At 43.3% G+C, this 21,508-nt stretch overlaps 3 protein-coding genes across 3 annotated transcripts; 2 read left to right on the plus strand and 1 right to left on the minus strand.

The window, feature by feature from the left end:
* Positions 1-1,444: 1,444 nt before the first annotated feature.
* ftcd (formimidoyltransferase cyclodeaminase) lies at positions 1,445-7,168 on the minus strand. Its single transcript, XM_067260585.1, has 14 exons — positions 7,115-7,168; positions 6,579-6,762; positions 6,200-6,328; positions 5,992-6,080; positions 5,479-5,658; positions 5,151-5,288; positions 4,931-5,062; positions 4,698-4,759; positions 4,482-4,611; positions 4,013-4,174; positions 3,694-3,737; positions 3,025-3,163; positions 2,684-2,779; positions 1,445-1,730 (listed from the first exon to the last, which is right to left on the minus strand). Exons 1-14 carry the CDS (start codon positions 7,166-7,168, stop codon positions 1,647-1,649), a joined length of 1,623 nt encoding a protein of 540 aa, XP_067116686.1. The 3' UTR covers positions 1,445-1,646.
* A 1,374-nt stretch (positions 7,169-8,542) lies between these two features.
* Positions 8,543-10,969, plus strand: cnot9 (CCR4-NOT transcription complex subunit 9). The gene is made up of 8 exons (XM_067260143.1): positions 8,543-8,699; positions 9,102-9,281; positions 9,409-9,524; positions 9,640-9,749; positions 9,842-9,951; positions 10,039-10,137; positions 10,219-10,310; positions 10,542-10,969. Exons 1-8 carry the CDS (start codon positions 8,682-8,684, stop codon positions 10,708-10,710), a joined length of 894 nt encoding a protein of 297 aa, XP_067116244.1. The 5' UTR covers positions 8,543-8,681; the 3' UTR covers positions 10,711-10,969.
* A 1,063-nt stretch (positions 10,970-12,032) lies between these two features.
* On the plus strand, positions 12,033-21,256 carry plcd4a (phospholipase C, delta 4a). The gene is made up of 17 exons (XM_067260979.1): positions 12,033-12,056; positions 12,201-12,249; positions 13,682-13,768; positions 13,980-14,138; positions 14,417-14,645; positions 14,766-14,895; positions 14,994-15,225; positions 15,522-15,723; positions 16,018-16,162; positions 16,581-16,733; positions 17,405-17,572; positions 18,824-18,980; positions 19,144-19,260; positions 19,358-19,536; positions 19,667-19,799; positions 19,977-20,126; positions 20,249-21,256. The coding sequence occupies exons 1-17, from the start codon at positions 12,033-12,035 to the stop codon at positions 20,338-20,340; spliced, it is 2,406 nt and encodes an 801-aa protein (XP_067117080.1). The 3' UTR covers positions 20,341-21,256.
* Positions 21,257-21,508: the final 252 nt, after the last annotated feature.

Genomic DNA, 21,508 nt, shown 5'->3' on the forward strand with positions numbered 1-21,508 from the left:
CCACGTCCACGTCCATGTCCATGACGACCATGACAACCATGTTTGTGGTCACTATCACTTCCACTACCACTACCACTACCACTACCGCTGCCACTACCACTACCACTACCACTGCCACTGCCGCAGTGGTGTCTGTGTTTGCGTCTGCGCCCATGCTTTCCATGGTGACGGCCCTTCCCATGGTCTTTTTTATCAGGCTCAACAGGCATACAAGGCCCAGGCCCAACAGGGATTGGCCCACAAGTGCCGTGCCCTCCAGGCATATAAGGCCCAGGACCAGGACCAGGCCCTACAGGCATACAAGGACCAGGCCCACCAGGGGTATAAGGACCAGGATAAGGACCAGGCCCACCAGGCATACAAGGACCAGGACCAGGAACACCAGGCATATAAGGACCAGGATAAGGACCAGGCCCACCAGGCATACAAGAACCAGGACCAGGAACACCAGGCATATAAGGACCAGGATAAGGACCAGGCCCACCAGGAGTCCCTTGACCACCTTGCCCCCCTTGCCCACATTGATTTAGGTCATATCCAGAAGGATGGCCACTACCTTTAAATGGAAAATAAATGGAAAAAAGAGCACTGTTGATGAGGTAATTGTCAAGGAAACATAAAGTGGCATTGTATGCTCAACTGAGTTTGCACAAAACATGAGAACATATCACCTGAACCAGTGTTGAACATGTCTGTGTTCCAATCGCTCCAAATGCATCTATGAAGAAATAAATATATGGTTCAGATACAGAGATTTCCAGTTGTGTCAGTGGTGTCAGTGAACAAAAGGGAGGTGCCCGTGTACATTCCATTCTCGTTTTTGCTTCCTGGAACAACTATCATTATTTAAAAATGTATTTTATGCTGCTAGAGTGCAGAAAATTTAGGCACAAGTACAATATTTGTTTCTTATATAAAATGTTATGAAAGGACAGAACAAAAAATTAAATATACTTTGCTTCTTTCTACTGACTGACACAGTAATCCATAAGATAAAAAAATAAGACACTTACGTAAAAAATCTTTGCTGTGTTGTCAACAAAATGAATTAAATGGATATTAAATATATATCATTTATGATAATTTGCTTTTATAAACTACACAAATATAAAGTAGAATACTCACTAACACCTTGTTCACACTTCCAATTCTTCCTTTGAGTTACACCTCTCCCTCATGTCAATAAGTCAGCATTGGCATTTTTATTGTAATAGGTGGAGCTTAGAAATGGGAGGGTGCATACTGCATTGTTGCATACTGTGTTTAACCACATGAGTGCAATCAAAACTCTTGCTTAGTTCACATTGAAGATGAAATCAAAACTCTTAAATTGTATTTCCCATGTCAATTGTGAATGATTAATTTGTTAGGCATTTACAGTACTATTAGTAAGACCCACAATAATAGAGAGACACAAAAATAATATGAACAACATAATGAAATTAGTTTGGGAAAGATTTTATTGGAATTTTCTTTTGTTGACATGGACTTCACAATAATGACATGAACTTCCCCAAAATGTTAAAAATCTTTGGTTTGTTATCCACATAAACTGGAACCAAGATGAGTATGATAAAGTTCATTTTCAGATGTCTTATCAGTTTTCTTGTAGTGAAGGCCTTGGCAGTGTAATTTGTGGCTGGATTTCATTCTCTCCTGTCAGCTGCATCCAGGACTGCAGAAGCACTCTCTCTAGCCACCAGAAGCAGAGCTGAGGCCTTCTGTTGAGTCTGTTCAAAAAACACAAAAGCATTCATTCAGGAATGTATTATTTCTCCTTGTTAATTTTTTAAGGTATTAATTTAGCAGATGTCTTTATCCAAAGCAGCTTGAACTGCTGCCAAGTGCTCCAGCCACTGAGCTGCGTGTTGTACATTTGTTTTTCAAATAAAATATGAGCAAAAGAAAATTACTTTCTTTAAGATGTCTATAATATTCTGTGGCCTCGAACAGTTATTGTTTAGGTTTTAACTTCTATAAAGCTAGAATAACCTTTTTGCCTAAGACAGTATTGCTTAAGTTTCCGCTTGCTGACCAAACGTCTAACCGATTTGACTGTTTAACCCTGGTTGTTTGGCCCATACTCCAGGGATTCTCAAACACAAGTTCTTCTTTCTTGTATCTAGCTATGTTTTTAATATTGAACATCTGTATTAAGTTCTGCAACCTGTGTCCTTTTTGCTTTCTTGCATATTGTGGAGATCCTCATTTGAACTTTTAACCCTTGTGCTGCCTTCGGGTCACATGACCCAAACGTTCATAACGAACCACCGTTGTGTTTACCCAATTTTACCCAATACAAAAACAAATAAAAATAATTTTCTTTTAACCATTGCAATGTGGGGGGTCTGAGACAGCCCGACAGTTAAAAGAGAATGCTTCACTTTGTTTTTGTAGGAGGTAAATTTGTCGCAATACGACGGTGGGTCACAATGACTGATGGGTCAGAATGACCCGAAGATAACACAAGGGTTAAACATGAACTATTGAACTGATTATGTAACTGTCTGGGACTACTGTTTAAAAGAGTACTCAGATCATGTCATTTTCAGATAGCCCTTCTACTCCAGACATCATTTTGGTACTGTTGTAGAACTGCTCCTCCTTGCGAGAATAAACAGATAAAGACAAACTCTTCTGACCTCAGACTTTTTATGATACAATTCCACCACATATTACTCACAGTCGTCTTAAAATAATCATCTTGGATGTCTTTGAGGTTGATTGTGACATTGTAGTAGGCTCCAAAAACAGCTGTTTCCAGGGCTTTGGCTGCCACCTAAGACAGAAGAAAGACCATTTTACAAAGCAAGACACATATATATTCAGTTGAAGACTACTTGACTTTGATGCCAGTCATGTTGACCCAAATAAAATATCGTGCACCATAAGGACAAAAGCAAATCACATGACATTACACCATGTTGTCCCATTATGGTGGCAAAAGTCAAGTAAGCATGAAGCACTTGCATTATACATTGACAACAGCTTGCTTATGTGTTGGAGAGATATTCCCAGATATACCTGCAGGTCTGACTTGCAGGCTACGTTTCCATGGAGAACCATTTCTTTCAGACAAGGCCACAGAAGGTTCACTTTTTGGGCCAGTGACAAGGGGACCCCGACAGCTTTCTTGAGACCCTCTTGCATAGCAGCCTGTCTCCTGGGCCAGGGGCAGAGGAAGTGGGAATGGGAGAATCAAGGGGATAAATAAATGTATTAGATTGGTGTGAACAGGGGCACCGTATAGGGGGGAAAGGTTAGGACAATTCCAATGGCCCCTGACTGACAGGGGCCCAAAGAAATGGAAAAACTAATAGAAATGATAAACGCTTTTTTTTTTCTTTTTTTCATGGGGCCCAAAATTCCTGCCAGCGCCCCTGGGTGTGAAACAAAACAAAATGGCACACAAACAGGTTCTCCTGCTTCTAATCAGGTGTTAAACGATCTACGTGTCTACGTCAATGTAATTTTTGCATGAATAGAATTGGCAATAAAGCGGTTGTTTGTTATTACACACCCTCTATAGTTATGTTTAGCTGACACATACAGTATCTGTGGCACTACACGCCAGTCACATCACAAGACCATTAATAAAAACATACGGTTTACTTTTCATTTAGCTAACGCCTTTTTTGAACAAAGTTTAAATCACATTCAAAACTATTTATGTCTCCGGAGTAAAGCAATCACCTTTTGACTTCATCTTTAGTGTTTCTTGGCATTTTCAACGCTGCCTAAAAAAGACAGAGAATGGAATTCAGGTATGTTACTACAATGGCTATCACCACCTTTTCCCTTCCCATGAGAAAAATGTGACACACTCTGGTGAAAAGGGCCAGTAGTTGGCAAACTAGTTTTTATGAAAGTGCAGATTGTAAGCTTTCAAATGATGTGTCATACATTTAGTGTCATACAAAATACTAAGAATTTAAAGAAAATATATAAAATATTATGCTCCCAGACCGGAGTTCTCCCAGGTTTTTCCTGTAGTACCAGTTCTTTCCCTCACCATGTAGCTATTAAAGGCCATAGAGTCAGAGTCCACCATGACCAGCAGCTCATTCATGGCCTGGTGGAAGGGAGGGATCAGTGTCCTCATCACCCCGTCCAGACCCTCAAACTGCCTCTTCCCATAGGTCATCTGGCCCACCATGGCTCCCAGGGCAGCCCCCTAAAAATAAACAAAGCGCACACATTGAATAATACACTTGCCTAGAAACTTAGACAACACCCTCCCCACACACACTCATTTGAATACATTCCTACTTCCTACAAACAGGAATAGTACATCAAAAAAAACGAATTTGTAAAAACATTACATTCAATTAGATACATTTGTAAAACAAATGTAAAACACAAAACTCTATACCTGTTACATACTGTATATACTCTTACACAACACATACATTTTACTAGTCATATTTGTCTCATGTCTTCTTTTCAGTGTGCGCATATTGTCAGAGGTGTGAGGGTGTTACCATGGCAGCGACAGCGGCAGAGACAGACCCTCCCCCGGGAGCAGCAGTTCTGGCCCCGACACTGCGTACGAACTGCTGCAGCGACAGAGACACCAAACGCTTGTCGTCCTGAGTACTGTCCACCATGTACCTATACACACCACAAGGACCGGTCCATACAATGCCTTCTAAACCAGGAGCTCAGACAGTAAACTGAATGGATGAGAGTAAACTTACTCTATTATCCTGTCCTTAGGGTTGAAAGCCCCAAGAGAATCAAGTCCAAGTTTACTGATGACCTAAAGTGGAGAAAATGTTGCACATACAAAGAAAAGAAAAAATAGGTGTGAGAAGTAGTAGGGAGGATAACTATGATATTACAGTAGCTCCAGTAATGACTGTAGAGATCGATGTTGAGATCCAGCTGAATCTACGGTGCATCATTCCCTTTCAAGTAATTCTGTCCTCACCAGCCGGACTTTGTGTTCCTCCTCCACTATGAACAGACTGTCTTTCTGGATGTAGAAGTCCGCACAGTCAAGCAAGGCTTTTAGTGGAACAAGGCCTACGATCTGGGAGCCGACCACGGGCAGATTTAGGTCCTGAGCAGACCAAGCACATCAGCTTTACAATAGGTCCAAAATCAGACATTGACAATGATTACCGACCGCATCTATGATACACCCCTACCTTGGAAATGCTGCAGATCTCCTCGTAAACAGTGTGGACGGGTGTCAGCTCATAATCCAGGATGTTGGTGGACACCTGGGCTATGTTCGATTCCTCCAGGTACCAGCCCATGCCCTGGACCTTCTTCAGAAGACCTGGCTAGAAGACACATATCCACCAAACATTCATATATTTTACAGTAGTCTTTGTACGCATGCTGTTCCATCAAATGTAGTTCATACCTAAACATGAGTGAAGTTAAACGTGTTACAAGTATTCCTATATGTTCCTACAGAAGTAACTTTGATAAACAAATCAATGTGTAACTGGGCTCTGTAAACCAGCCCACCTGCTCTTTTCCTCGTCCCTGTTCCCTAATGTCCAGAGCGATCCGATGGGCTTGTTCCTTGGTGCTGAGGAGGTTCACGTTGTAGGCAATGAGGAACTTGCGTGCCCCGGTGACTGTAGCTCCCCAGGAGGGGATAAATGTGGCAGGACCATAGTCAGGGGCCCACTCTGCCATCTTCAGCTACGCACAACACATACAATCATCCGTTTGTGTGATACAGATGAATAAATCACTTGGCTTGTTACAGTTGATTATACAACAGAATGTGATCTGATCAAATCTGATCGGTTGACAGCCATGATATATTTAAATGATATAACAGGTAAATCATATGTATGGTCGCTGGTATGCTGTGCTTATGACTGCAGCGGTTTACCACACTCTTGTGGTTTATTGCTTCATGTTTTCACACACACATCCCTAGTGCATTTACGCTATAGTATCAAGGAATACTTGAATATTATTGCGACATTATCGTCTATAATTAACTGTTGAATAAATCCAGAAGCTCACTTTCTCAGCCAAGGCCTCATATTCTCCAGCGCGGACAGATGGAAGAGAGGTCCTGTTTTCTTTTCTCGCAGCTTCTCCATACAGGTAGACTGTATTAAAGCATTATGGTACATGAGTCCTAATGATACATTACATTATACCAGCTTGAGTAGAGGAACATTCGTGCATTATAATCATACAAGCTGAAGTATGTTTGAGATAAACAAACCAGGTACATGCAGCACTTCTGTTAACCGCTCGGCAAAGATATTGGCACAATTGACACAGTCCTCCATAGTGACGTTCTGGACAGGGATGAAAGGGCACACGTCCATGGCTCCTGTCCGCGGATGCTCTCCTAAACCAACAGACTTGTCAGTTCAGATAAACCACAAGTCATCAATGGCACTGTAATCAATGAAAAATTATCAGTGAACAAAACAATGGGGTTTATTACCCTTTGATCAATCCATTTTGAGTTGTTTTTTTACACAGTCTTTTCAACATCAGTTGTAGTCCCACATTGTGAAATGGTTGGAGCTAACGTTTCAGTGTAGTTTAAGAACTGAGAACTTGGTTGTGCCTGCCACTCGCCCATATCAGTGTACCTGAGTGTTTGGTCATGTCTATGAGAGGGAAGGCAGCCCGGGCGGCGTTTAGCGCCCCCTCCACCACAGCCTCAGGCGAGCCCACAAAGGTGTAGACGGTACGGTTAGTGGAAGACCCTGGGTCCACATCCAGCAGACTGCAGCCATCTGTCGTGGAAATGGCCTCTGCAATGGCATCAATCACCTGCATGCAACAATCTCTCATGAACTCTCTGATATGTACTGCACAATTATTAAACATGTAAAGAGTGTACTGTTGTATTTTGTGCCTGAATAAGAATGTCGACATTACAAAGAATTTCAATTTTTTTATATAATTGTGTTCTTGACCACTTTTATAACCTAATGCTGTCATATATTACATACTACTGTCAAAAACATTTATACAAATATGTGTTCATATTATAATTTGTTGCCAGCCTGACAGCCCTTTCAGAAGTTGTCTGACCACAGGCCAAAAGTGTTGTTCTAATCACACCACCAGGATTGACAGCTATCACAACTCTAAGCAAATCCAAGATCCTCCTACCTCCTACCTGTTTGTTACAGCCCTCCGAGAAGTTAGGCACACATTCTACCAGCTTTGCCATAATATCCAGAGTATCACAGGGTTGTCCAGGAGGAGAATCAGACTAACTTCAGGCAGGATACAACACCTCTGTTCCAGCTGGCACATATATGTCCACTGGGGTTCTTCCCCTCCAAAATCCACATTTTAAGCGTGGCTCCCCCTGAAAAAACTGCTGAATCATTAACCTGTCCCACTGACCTGTATCTAGGTCACTTGGCAATGATTCCCTCACTGCTCCAATAATTACCAATGAGGCGGAGGAAGCAGACACATGCAGCACAACACAAATTCCCAATGCTTAAACACATAAATTGAGGGAATAAACTCGGTATCAATCCAGGTATAGCATAGACATGTTAATGTCCCCTTTAATTAATATATAAAAGGTTTTTGCTTAACAAACATCACTAGAGAAGCACACAAATGTGCTATGTAGGCCTTAGAAAAGAAGAAATAAAGAGTCAGTAGGGTCATCTTTAAACATTGGTGTATGGTGCATTACCTCTTGTTTCTTATGATAGACCTGTGTATCAAGTTATGCACAAAGTTCATTCCCTGAAATCACAACAAGGTTTCATCATCCAAAAACCATTGGTTTGTTGATTAAGATTTGTCAGTGCTTCATTATGTGTGAGGCACACAACAGAAACAGGAGTTCCTATTTAAACTGATCACAGCATTGCACTGCATAACAAAATGTGTCATGACAGTTTAAGTCTATTTGACAGGTAAATGTAGATATTGAAGACATGAAAGAAACATTCTCAATCCAAGAATACACAGACAGCTCATTAGATGAAACAGGACTATGCACCAAAGTCCCACTGTTAAAAGATAAACCGAATTTAATCTGTGAACACATACTGTGTCACCGAAAACATGCCTAGGAGAAGGATGTGGTTAATCTATACACAGAAAGGATATAGCCTAGAGGATTTTGGAACTGAAAACAAACACGCTGGGTGCTGATTGGTTTAGTGACTGCCTCCCTACCAGTGCTGCTGCCTATATGACAGTGTTTAAGTAACTAAGAATTTTGTAATTTATTCGATCAAACATAGGCTATATTTGGGCAAATTCTCTGCCTTTTCTCAACTGTAACGGATTATATTATTCGTAACAAAACACAAACTAACAAAGTTGAGCTAAGCCGTCACCGAGAATGTAGATGGCCAGGAGTCAAGACGTCCCTGAAGTATAACATTTATGGCAGAATAAATAATACCCTCAAAGTACACGGCTGTTTTTTGGAAATTCGGAAATCTATGGCTGCTACCCTGCTGCCTATTTGTACTAAATGTGTGTGGTGAACAGTCCAACTAGTGTCCCCTGGTGGGTACATGTGGAGAGCGAAATAAAGTGTCACGTGACAACGTGCGAGTTGAAAGTTCAAAGACATTTGCGCTTCTCTCGCCAGTTCCGCTCTCTGTTTTCACAACAGAGACTCTTTTTTTATTTTACAAAACGGCGTGAAATTATTTAAAATAGGTACTCAACAGCCCACCGGAGATCATATCCAAGCGCTGCAGAGAATGCTGGCTACAGGAGCAGTAAGTAAACCAAATATAGTTGCACTAGTGCTGAGTATAATGGCAAGCTTGGTCGATTGCTGGCTAATGTTAGCACAAGGCCAAACGTTGTAGCTAGCTAACCAGCTAAATTAACTAGCGAATGGTCATCTAGCTAGCTCACCTACTGTACTCTATTTGATATGCCTAGTCTGCCTTATCTTGAAAAGTAAATCCGTAGTGTAGTAACTACACGTTTGTACAATTGTGGGAAGCTTGCCGGTTTTTCTAACACATCTAGTCGTGGAGTGAATGAACCAGCTAGTCTTTGTTGCTAGCTAGTAAGCTAACGTTAGATGGATGTTGTGCGATCTTAAAGTTATGTGCCATACAACTGCACTGTTGTGTACAGGCTAATTTGGTTTTGAATCACAATCATCACAGGCTGTAACCACGGCGCTGGCGCAAGTGGATAGGGAAAAGATCTATCAGTGGATAAACGAACTGTCCAGCCCAGAGACCCGCGAGAATGCCCTGCTCGAACTCAGTAAAAAGCGAGAATCTGTCCCGGATTTGGCACCCATGCTGTGGCACTCTTGTGGGACCATAGCTGCACTCCTGCAGGTAAGATCACGTCATCATTGACTCGCTCACCCACTTGCACATGTTTCTAACCACTCAAGACTTGAAAATGTGTGAGCTGATCATCATCTCCAAATCACTCTTTTCCACTGTTTATCATGTGCAACAGGAGATTGTGAATATCTATCCCTCCATCAACCCCCCCACGCTTACAGCGCACCAGTCCAACCGGGTGTGTAATGCCCTCGCCCTTCTGCAGTGTGTAGCCTCTCATCCAGAAACAAGGTAATATGTCATTGTTGTTGCACCCACTTCTAATTTTCAGTGCAGCCTCCTCTCAAGTGTATATAAATCCCTAATTGAATTCTTAAAACATGTTTTCTCATGTCTTGTTTTTCAGATCAGCGTTCCTCACGGCGCACATCCCTCTTTTCCTGTATCCGTTTTTACACACTGTGAGCAAAACGCGGCCCTTTGAATACCTCCGACTAACCAGTCTAGGAGTCATAGGTAACAGAATCAACCTCACAAACGGACGTCTGTTTATTAGACAATGCCTTGAAATGGCCCAGTGTTTATATGTCTCCCTGTTTATCTTGAAGGCGCATTGGTAAAAACAGATGAACAGGAGGTGATCAACTTCCTGTTGACAACAGAGATCATTCCACTGTGTCTACGGATTATGGAGTCAGGCAGTGAGCTGTCCAAAACGGTAAATTTGCTTCTTTGTGAAAAAATGGCCAAATACTCTGCCAACCTTTGAAATCACTGTCCTCTAATATGTTTGTATGCTTTACAGGTTGCAACTTTCATACTACAGAAAATACTCCTGGATGACACGGGACTTGCATATATTTGTCAAACTTATGAACGCTTCTCCCATGTTGCCATGATACTTGTAAGTTTGTTACTTCGATAAATATATCATTTGTGATTGTCTGCACTTCAGCTGTTTGTCTTACTCTCATGTTTATTTCAGGGCAAGATGGTTCTTCAGCTCTCGAAAGAGCCCTCTGCTCGTCTACTGAAGCATGTCGTACGTTGTTATCTACGCCTTTCTGACAACTCCAGGTACTGACATCCAAAGCTTGTTACACTTTCCTGCTCTTTAGTCTGCTCTTGATTGATTGAAACAAGCATTGATAATCAAAGAAAACAAAACTTCATCAGTATGGAGGGAACACAGACTTGTTATTATAGTTCGATTTAACTTGATTAGAGTGGATTTGGATAATACTGTCTGCACCCCTCTCGCCCTCTCGTCTCATCAGCATGAACTGTGTCTCTTTGTGTCTCCTACAGAGCCAGAGAGGCCCTTCGCCAGTGTCTTCCAGACCAGCTCAAAGACACCACTTTTGCCCAGGTTCTGAAAGACGACACCACCACCAAGCGCTGGCTGGCACAGCTGGTCAAAAACTTGCAGGAGGGACAGGTCACAGACCCAAGGGGCATCCCCTTACCACCACAGTAGCTCCTCACATGCCCCAAACATCACCAGCAAGGCTCCGGCAGCCTGAGAGAAGCCGCCCGTTTGAAATACGGACACAAATAAGGGCACTTGTATTTTGTTTTTGTACAGACTTTAAGTAATGGGAAAAGGAACCTTGAGCCTTGTTGTTCTATGGCCAATCTACCCAATCTCCAAGTGTGTGGATGCTCTCTTTGTATCAAGAAGTTTTCTTTTTGTTGACTGTCCAATAAAATGTTGAAGCTCGGGATAAAATGCGAAATGTATAAATCGGGTCTTCTTTACGTCGAGTGTCTTCACAAATTATGTACCATTTCTAAATGACATGGAGTCATTTATTGTAAATGGTTTGGATGGTGGCTGTGGTATACTTCACAGAGGACACCAATGGAAGGAACCCCCCATTTTACCTCTGGCTCCGTCTGTGAAATTCAACCCTGGAAACTGAGCTGATGCGGTGTATTATTGATGCCACTGAACATGAGCAGGAGACAGACAGGTAGGTAAAAAAAATAGATGCATATTCTTGAGCAAAACAGGGTTTACAAGGTATACCAAGGTAGCATATAGCACACGCCATATTTGGGCTCCAATGTCAATGTGTTCATGCAAATTATTTCAGCCCATAGACCAATATGACCTTACACAGTGCACCAGCAGGTAAACTGGACAGGTAAATGTTTCATGGCCATGGGTTAGTAACATGAGAAGGGGCTGTCTCCAAACAGCCAGCTATGGTTTATGCTGGCTTTCAGCCAGAGTGTACTGTCAGGGTCTGGGCTGGGTTTGTGTCAGGGAAGGGATGAAGCACTGAAAGGCTTCATTACAGTCGATGCACATTTTTGTATGTCTGAAGTGGCTGCTGAACTCTGTTTTGAAGCCAGCGTGTGAAGCACCTACTGAATCTTTGATGAATGAGATGTCCTATTAGGTAATTGACTGATTGACCATTCATGGTATCTTGCCTTGTGTTTTATTGCGTCAGGTAATGATTTGGTAAATGTTTCGTTTTTATTAGCTAACACAGGTTTAAAAGTTATGCTAGTTCTGTTGTGGTAATTGTTTATAACACAAATCACAAGTGTATAGATGCATACATTTTAATAATCAAGTTTACAATCAAAGTATTACAATTCATGAGATAAAAAAATTATCATCTAATAATAGCATCTAATAATTGACGGTATTGGCCATTTCAGATTGCTTATGAGGACCTTGCACAAACTTTGTACAGCATTTATAGTGTGTAAAAAAAGAAAGAAAAGAAAGATGGGTGAAAGAGAGACTGACAATCGAGTGAGCTGAAGGAGGGAGGGCGTGAGGGAATGAGGGACGGAGAGGCGGTGTGCGTCAGCCCAGTGCTGTGTTGACTCAGGATCAGTTACCCACCAGGCCTCTCAGCTCTCCAGTAGCACGGCATGCGGAACACATTGGCTTCAGGCAGATTGGGCCAGGGACGGGGCCAGCCCTCGGGTGAAACACCCGGTCTGTAGAGCTCTACAACAGCAAGACGACCTGGACTCAAACATGCTCCTCCATCAGGTGAATGCTTCTCTTAAGTCTCTGCTCCAGCCTTATTGCTTGTTCTCCTGGTTCTGTGTCTCTTCTGTCTGAACAGGCCTCTGTGTGCATTGCGGTAACATTCTGAGAACAACACAAATGAAACCAAACATCAACAAACGACTAATATGGATGTGATTCAGAAGGGTGTGTACTTTTCCAGGGATTTGTAAATAAGTCTTGACAAGTATTCTCAGAACGCTGCATTCTGCACAGGGAAGACAGATATATGAGAGTTACAAAACAAAGCATAATGTGCATAATTCCAGCTGTGAAATACAAAGACTAAGGAAGTAGATCAACTGTCAAGTGTAGTTGAAAAATAATAGGGACGCTGCACATTTAGATAACTAGTACTTAGAATGGACAGCATGGACGTCTCAGGACGTCTAATGTTATCAATATTATAAGATAAAATATGGAAAGCTTTTCATGGACTTTTTATCAACAAACTCAAAGGTGCAATGACTGTGGTAAGGCAAATTATTTTCAAATTCTCAAGGATATATTCAAAAGTATTCTTTTCATAACTATCTCTCTAAGCTAAACCCAGGCTCACTTGTTTTCCTAGTCTCATGCACTAGACATATATACCTCTTTACCTAGACATTATTACAGACCTCACACACTGCTGCAGCACGACAGTGAAGAACCGTTTAGAAGGTAAGGGTTTGAAGCAATATGCACTCAAAACTTCTCAATAGATTTGAGAGTTAAAAGAGTCATGAGAAGTAACAGTTTATAATTTTTATTTAACTTTATTTATTATGAACTATTGAGTAACTAGTATTTCATTGTAATAATACATTGTGGTTGTGATTCCCAGGGACAGTGTGTATCTATGTAAGATACTTATTACTAATTACTTCATGTTGTACTATTGCTGGACATAATACCACTGATGTTACAGTTAATGTGTCAGCTGAGGTCAGAAGTGAAAGTAATGCCCAGCCATGTCAGAGATTTAGCAAGATTAATGTTTTAGATTCTTAGAATTCTACAGCTCAAATGTTGCTACAAAGCAGAGCAGAGAAAGGGAGTCCAAAGCTGTAGCTGGGACAGTGAAAACATGACACTGCAAATTAGAGTTGCACCCACATGCCGGAGCCTAAGCATTCCTCTCAGCTGACTGGCTGCAGCCTAAATAGAGTGAACTCGGGATAAGAATTGGACAAAGGCTCTGTTGATCCGGGGGTTGACGTTTGTTGTGGCAGGACCACTGTTTTCCAACACCAGCCATCCTCTGTCATGGACAATGTATGATGGGTTTACTGCTTGTCCTAGTTTAACACCGCCAGTCAGCGTGGCATCACATACTGGAGAACCAAGCTGAGGTTGCTTTGGCAAACTTAAACCTAAATGCAGAAACTACTTCCATGCTTGATTTTTGTTTCCTTCTGCTCTTTTGTTTTAGCTGCCGTAAAGCTCTCCCGATATTCCCAGGTATCACATGGCGAAAGTGTGAGAAAACAACAAATGGCTTCCACCAGAAGTGGTTTGCGTAAGTTTGCTATCCGTTACATAAAAGATCAATCAAACTCCCGGTAATGTCTAACTGTCCTAAGACTCACATGTAAAGCACCTGACACCCTATGTTTTCCTAGTAAGTGCAGGAATGACCTGCTACAGTATTTATTTAGGTCACAAGGGCTATCCAAGCTGTCTCCAGACCTGCTAGTTTCACCCCTCTGCTCTCGCTCTGTCTATCTCAGGTATCCAGGGGGATGACAACCTCCAGTCAATGATTGTTGGCACAATTATGAGGAAAATCAAGTCTCGCACCTGGAAGAAACAGCGTCACTTCAAGCTGCAGGAGGACTGCATGACTATCTGGTACCAGTCCAAGAAGACTGGTAATGCCCACTCCACATGTGAGTAGTGAAGGACACTGCAGTGTGTAGATGCTGCAGATAGCACAAAGTATCGGTCCCCTTACTGTCTCATGGTTTCTTTTCAATGTTTTGCTCGAACAACCATTTTTCCCAATGTTCTGCTGCTGTTCATGTCGACAGTATTTGCTGTAAAACACTTAATGTTCTGGCTTCATGCAAACACTTGTGAATGAGAGTGATCATCTATATGCGTCCATTTTGTAACTAAAGAAGAAGAACTGAGTGTCCTCCTCGGTCTTCCTGTCTCCTCCCTCCAGTCTCTGTGAGTGATGTGGAGGCCGTAAGGGAGGGGCACCAGTCCGAGGTCTTACTCAGCATCGCCGATGAGTTCCCCCCCGACCGCTGTTTCACGTTGGTGTTCCGCGGGCGCCGTGGCAACCTGGACCTGGTGGCAGACTCAGCAGAGGAGGCCCAGTCATGGATCAAAGGGATGAGGAAGCTGATTGAGAACCTGGAGAACATGGGGGAGAGGGAGAAGCTTGACCAGTATCCTCCTCTGTGACTCTCAACACAAGGTTTACCTAAGACCAGAGCCAGGAGTCATTTTAGGGCCATGGTAGACCGATTTCTGTGACATTCATGATTTCCCTTAAGTAACATGAACAGGTGGATCTGCGACTGGTTCAAGAAGGCTGACAAGAACCACGACGGCAGGATGAACTTCAAGGAGGTGCGAGACTTGCTGAAGATGATGAATGTGGACATGAACGAACAGCATGCCCATCGGCTTTTCACTGTAAGATCCCTGTGTAACATCAATTCAGGTCCACTGCTATTATTTTTGAAACCTTGACAAAACCTTTGTGTGACCACACATACATGTTCTGTTTCTAGGGAGCTGACAGATCCCAGACGGGCACCTTGGAAGACGATGAGTTTGTGCTCTTCTACAAGATGCTAACCCAGAGGGAAGATGTCCTGAGGGTCTTCCAGGACTACTCTGGCGATGGGCAGAAGCTGGCCCTTCAAGACCTGGAGGACTTCCTGCGAGACGAGCAGCTGGAGCGCGAGGAGGTCCGGCAGCACGCCATGGAACTCATCGAGCGCTACGAGCCCTCCGACACAGGTGGGGACCTCTGCCCTTCGGAGACGTAGCTATCCTGAACAAACTGTAACAAGCGTGGCCTGACTCTCACACCAGCGAGCTCAGCTACAGCAGCTTGTGAGTTGTCTGGAAACCTGTTCAATGCTTTAAGTAACCAAACGAGTCAGCAGAAAGCCATTTTCTAACATGACTAGGTGCAGTATTCGTTGAACGCTCTGTTTTAAGAAATGCTATACAGCAACGGGCACATCACTCGCGTAACCCAGTTCAGGCTTAAAGTCAACGTGCCTTCCATTTTCGTTGTCGTTTCCTGTCAGCCAAGATGCTCAACGCCATGTCCATCGACGGCTTCCTGATGTACCTGTCTTCGGCCGAGGGTGCCATCTTCAACCCGCACCAGCGGGGCCTGTACCAGGACATGAGTCAGCCGCTGTGCTACTACTTCATCTCCTCGTCCCACAACACCTACCTGATGGAGGACCAGTTGAGAGGCCAGAGCAGTGTGGAGGGATACATCCGGTAGAATATCACCTCTCTTTTCCTGGCTGCTATTTACACTCCTTATTAATTGAGAACATATTCCTAATCTCCAGTGACGAAACTGTATCAAAGACTTCATGTTGATAGCTCACTGGGGAGAAGTCTTAGTAATGTTTTGGGGAATAGCTGGGTTAGATTTGTTTCGGGTTCACGGTGCTCTCTTGAATAGGATTGACGAACAACCATCCAGGAGTGTTGAATTGAAATGACTTGGGAAGGCGAGGCAATGATGTTACTTAATGCACTGGCCTTTTTGGTTTGTGCTTCCGGAAGGGCTCTGAAACGAGGATGCCGCTGTGTGGAGGTGGACAGCTGGGATGGCCCCAACGGGGAGCCCATCGTGTACCACGGACACACCTTCACCTCCAAGATCCTCTTCAAGGATGTGGTGAACGCCATTGGAAACTATGCCTTCAAGGTCAGGCGTTTCCCTGTGAAACACGTGCGCCGAGACACACTATCTCACTCAATTAGAACCCTCCATCATAAGCTGCGTTATCATTTGCTGTTTTGTTCTGACAACACCATCTTATACTGTCACCACACCACTTGACATCTCATATGTGTATGAGTAGTGGTATCATCTCACGTTATATATTCAGTTCATGGTTGAAAAGTTGAGGCCTATGATGTGAACCAGTTCATTAAAAGAGGGTGTCTTGTACCAGGTTCACCTGTGTGCCACAGGGGTCTTTGGCTGCATCAGTCTGCCAGTCAGTGAGCATACGACCCCTGTCTGCCTCAGTGGAACCCACTGGTGTATGTCTAGGTATTGCCTTTCCCCAGTGATAATGCTGTTGAATAATTCACTCCCTCCACCCCTTCCTCTCTCCCAGGTATCAGAGTACCCGGTCATCCTGTCCATCGAGAACCACTGCAGTGTTGAGCAACAGCGAGTCATGGCCCAACACCTCAACGACATCCTCGGAGACAAGCTGCTGAAAAGCACGCTGGACGGAAAGATCCCCCCCGGGTTGCCTTCTCCGGAGGTAAGGACGAGCCGCGGCCCCAAAAACACCGACCCCTCACCCGTCAGGGCCTTCCGGGGGGTGTTGCTGTGACAGTGACTGCCTCCCGCTCTGTTGGGCAGCCTAATTCTACAGGATTGACGGAGCAGAGCTGAGCAGAATGACCCTGGAGCCACCTTCACTTTCTCCTCTGCTGCGGCCATATGAGCTGTACATGCTGCGCTGACACCTTGAATTATTCAAAACCACAATATTGTTCCTTCCCGGTGTGTCGGAGGATATGACAGGTGCTCTTTCAGCACCACTCCTATTGCCATTATACAGGACCTGCCTCGACATCTAACACAACCACAATATGTACCGTGACTCTGGTGGTCTATGTTAGCATGGCCGGACACAAAGATTTGAGATGATGAATCTTTCTGAGGTAAAAAGAAAAACCCTGTGGTTGCCATCAACAAGTGTATAAGGGATACCTAGATATTTGTAGGATGGATATGTTTCTAAAGCTTACTCTGCTTCTGACTTCTGTAGCTAAGGCCTGGGAATAGGTTGCAACAGATGACTTCATCCCAAATTTAGCGAAAGAAAGAAGTGTTTCTTTAACAGTTTAGTTCTAAATATCCAGTTATTAGTAAAATATCTCTTACTCTCCCTCTCTCAACCTCTGCACGTGTGTCCCTGTGCCTCAGGAACTGAAGGGCAAGATCTTGCTCAAGGGGAAGAAGATCGGCGGGCTGGAGGGGGGTCTCAACGGGATGGCCGAGGACTCGCTGACTGGGGAGGTGAGCGACGAGGACGAGGCGGCCGACATCGACGAGGAGCACCTCCACCACGACAGCCTGCGTCGCAGAACCAAGGTGGGACGGGGACCTCTCTGTCTTCCTCTCGGGTTCCGCCTCTCGGATGTTCCACACAGCATGGGAACGAGACGAGTTTCAAACTCATTCTCTGTTTCTCTGCATCTCCACATCCACTGGCTCTCATATCCATTTTGCATAACTTGGCAGACTTCATGCCTCATCCACACTGTATGTCTTTGCATTTTCAATGCTGTAGGTGTCTATCACAAACTCAATTTAAATATATTGTATATCATTTGGTCTTAGTTTAAATGAATGCCAACTATTATTCCTGTACCAGGCCCGAAATAGTGCTTAAAATCTGGACTTGGCTGCAGTGGAAAAGAATTGCATAAATCTCATGAAAGAAACATAGGCTGGAGACAGGGACCAGACAGAGGGTGTTTGAGGTGATCTCGTTATCTGAGCATGAGGTGAAGGGAGAGGGGAGAGAACTGAGAGGTAACACTGCCATATGAGAGGGGGAGACAGAGGCTGGGTGAAGGTTGTGAGCAGACTCCTCTAAAATGGGACACTTGATCCTTTGAACACTGCTAATAGCAGGCAGGGATCTCCTTTGTTACAAAACACTGTGACACCTCTTCATGCATTTGTGTGCTGTGATACAATCAATAGGTACAAATCCATAGGCTTACCGGAAATCACTTTTGACGGGATAATTGTTCCCCCCCCCCCCCCGATTATCGCACCGTGTACACATTTATAGACCAACAGACACATCCATGTTTATTGATAACCATCTGAGAAGCATGAAATATCACATGGGGCTTGTTATCACCCCAGCCATCAGAAGTGAACTCAGGCACCCGTCTGCCACAGACTGCCCAGCGATGCCCCTGGCTCGAGTGACGCCGATGATGGATGTCCTTCAGACAGTAGCTCACAGTCTGTTGCTGTTGAGGGCCGGTGCTCTCGGGTTCCACAGCCAGCCAGCTGTGCACTGGGAGCCCTAGTAGAATCCTTAATGATTTTGGCCTTTTGCCGGCATACCTCTGAACCTTTCTGTCACCCAACCTCTCTGGCAGACCTACTTTGGTTGACAACCTCGGGCAAGTATCACTTACTCCATCTTGGAGATGTTCAGTCCACATGGTGCTTTCACTTGACGGCAACGTGCTTTAAGCTTGCTCAAATGGGTCTGACTGCAACACATTATTTCTAATCCGTGTGCAGATTCTTAGAACTTTTTCCCCAAGTAAACAAGAACGGAAGATACTTGACGTCTTTACCACTCCTTTGCTTCCTTAGAAATCCAAGCAGCATCTGTCCAAGGAGCTTTCGGACTGCGTGGTGTACTGCAAGAGTGTCCACTTCAGTAGCTTCAAGCATTCCCGCATCCACTCCAAGTTCTACGAGATCTCTTCCTTCACCGAGTCCAAAGCCCGCAAACACTTGAGAGAGGCAGGTGGGCCCTGAGTTCCCGACCCATCCGACACTAAAACCACCAGACTCCTAAACGGCACTGTATTTTGTTTTCATAACAGAATCATGGGCAGCATCGCAGATAGATGGATGTACAGTATGTGTTCAATGGTACAGATGTGCAATAACACCTTACTTCCATCCAGGAGCAGACTTTGTACACCACAATTCTCGACAGCTGACACGGGTGTACCCCAGTGGACTGAGAACAGACTCATCCAATTTTAATCCACAGGACATGTGGAACGCTGGGTGCCAAATAGGTGAGGTCTAAGTTCGATTTGTTATGACACCAAGGACCATTGCAATTCCATTGGGTGAATGTTATTTTAACCAATCTTTTCCTTGATTTATGTCCAGTTGCACTGAATTTCCAGACTGCAGGGGTTGAGATGGACCTCAACGATGGACTCTTCAGTCAGAACGGCCACAGCGGCTATGTCCTTAAACCTGACTTCATGAGAGGCTCTGGGAGGAGGTTTGATGCTGAGACTCCACAGAGCCGCGATGGCTACCAGCCTCTCAGTCTCTCCATCCAGGTAATGAAAAGGAAACAAATCTATATTGTGAAAAAGAAAAAGCTACAGGTCACTTCAATCCCTTTCCCCCCCTCCCCTTTTACTCTCCGCTTCGTGCTAATGTCTCACCCATCATTCCTTTGCTTCCAAGGTGATCAGTGGACAGCAGCTTCCGAAAGTGAATATCAAAGAGGGCTCCATCGTGGACCCGCTGGTGAGAGTGGAGATCCATGGAGTTCCTGTGGACCAGGCTAAGCAGGAGACCAGATACATTGACAATAATGGTAAATGACAGACCCAGTCTCCTCTCAGTCAGAGGAGGGCTTGAGATGGCAACTCTTTACAGTTTCTGTTAATTCTGTCTGCCTCTTGGAGACTCTTTTTGATTACATAATATGTTCACATAATATTATTACATATATTACATTTGTATATATTCATATATATGACCTGTTTTTCAGGGTTTAACCCTGTGTGGTATGACACTCTGAGGTTTACCATCCACACTCCTGAACTAGCACTCGTACGCTTTGTGGTGGAGGACTATGACAAGACGTCCAAAAATGACTTTGTTGGACAGTATACCTTGCCTTTTACCTGTATTCAGCAAGGTAGTGTTTCCTCATGTTAGGAGCTACTGTCATTTTGTTTTATTATCATTTCACATGAGTAAAAATGTAATATTGGGAGGATGGTTATAGACTGTAGTGTTTTCTCTGTATTTTTCCTCCAGGTTATCGACACATCCACCTCTTGTCCAGGGATGGAACCAGTATTCCTCCGGCCTCCTTGTTTGTGCATGTTAAAATCACTGAGCTTGTATGAGATGGACATGGAGGATTCAAGTTGCTGCCTACTATGATGAAGTGTGTTACTCAAGGAAAAGTGAGAGAAGGTTACTATATACACAGTGGATTGTTAACATTTAAGATCATGCTTCACACTTTTCAACTATGCAATGATAATTGTATTATTACTCAATTTAATATGTTATGGTAATATGTTTAGTATTGTATGATGTTTTATGTATTCAAACTAAACTTAGCCAAATTATTTTATAGTTATTCATGTGCTTTCAGAAAGTATGAATTTGATTGACTGATGTAATTCATTAACCTAACAATATTTATGGTGTGTATCATCACATGCATTATTGATGTGTGATTAACCTGCTTAAGTCTTCAGTAATAGTATATCATCAAATGTTTACCAAGCCTGTAGTTGAGAGAAATGATTTGCAATGATATTGTGTAATATTGTGAAGAAGAATGTGCCACTATTTCAATCAGGCTTATCAGCAGTATTTTCCATAACCCATGGAGTTTTTGTCCAGTTGTACAGTGAGTTGGAATGCAATGCACACTGTGAAGTTCATTTCAATCAATTTCAGATTTTTGAGTTGAGTTTTGGTGATCTGGATCAGGATGCCAATGGCTGAACCCCACCTCTGTTTTGAAACATACTCTATTCCAATAATGTAGCCTTTCCCCCACAAACAACCCAGGACTAAAATAAATACATCAATGCATGGCTTTAGTATTAAGACCAATTAGAGAAAATCCCCTAAAATATACCTCGGAGGTCAAAGTCTATTATGTCTTTTGTAAAGGATGTAAATATGTTCAGCTGGTTTAATGATTTGTCTATTTTTGTACACATTCTGTGTCTGTTGCATATTGTGTATACCTCAGACCTCCTGTAGTAAAAAGAAATCATTACTGATTTGCCACAACTGTTTGCAATTAAATACGATTTAAAGTATTTTCACATTTCAATTATTTATGCTTGTAGAAATTAAGTCTAAGACGTAACAGCCACCAGCTGTTAAATGTGCTTCTCCACATTAGATAAACACATATTTACATATCCATAAGTAAGCAGAACTATTCTTTGAACAGGCTTTTGTGTATCGACTGCTTTAGCCAAAACACCGGACATGGATTCCTGGTTGAAATCATTTTAAATAAATCGTGTCAAACACTGTCACATGGCT

This window comes from Osmerus mordax, chromosome 22, assembly GCF_038355195.1.
Source record: "Osmerus mordax isolate fOsmMor3 chromosome 22, fOsmMor3.pri, whole genome shotgun sequence".
NCBI classification, from domain to species: Eukaryota; Metazoa; Chordata; class Actinopteri; order Osmeriformes; family Osmeridae; genus Osmerus; species Osmerus mordax.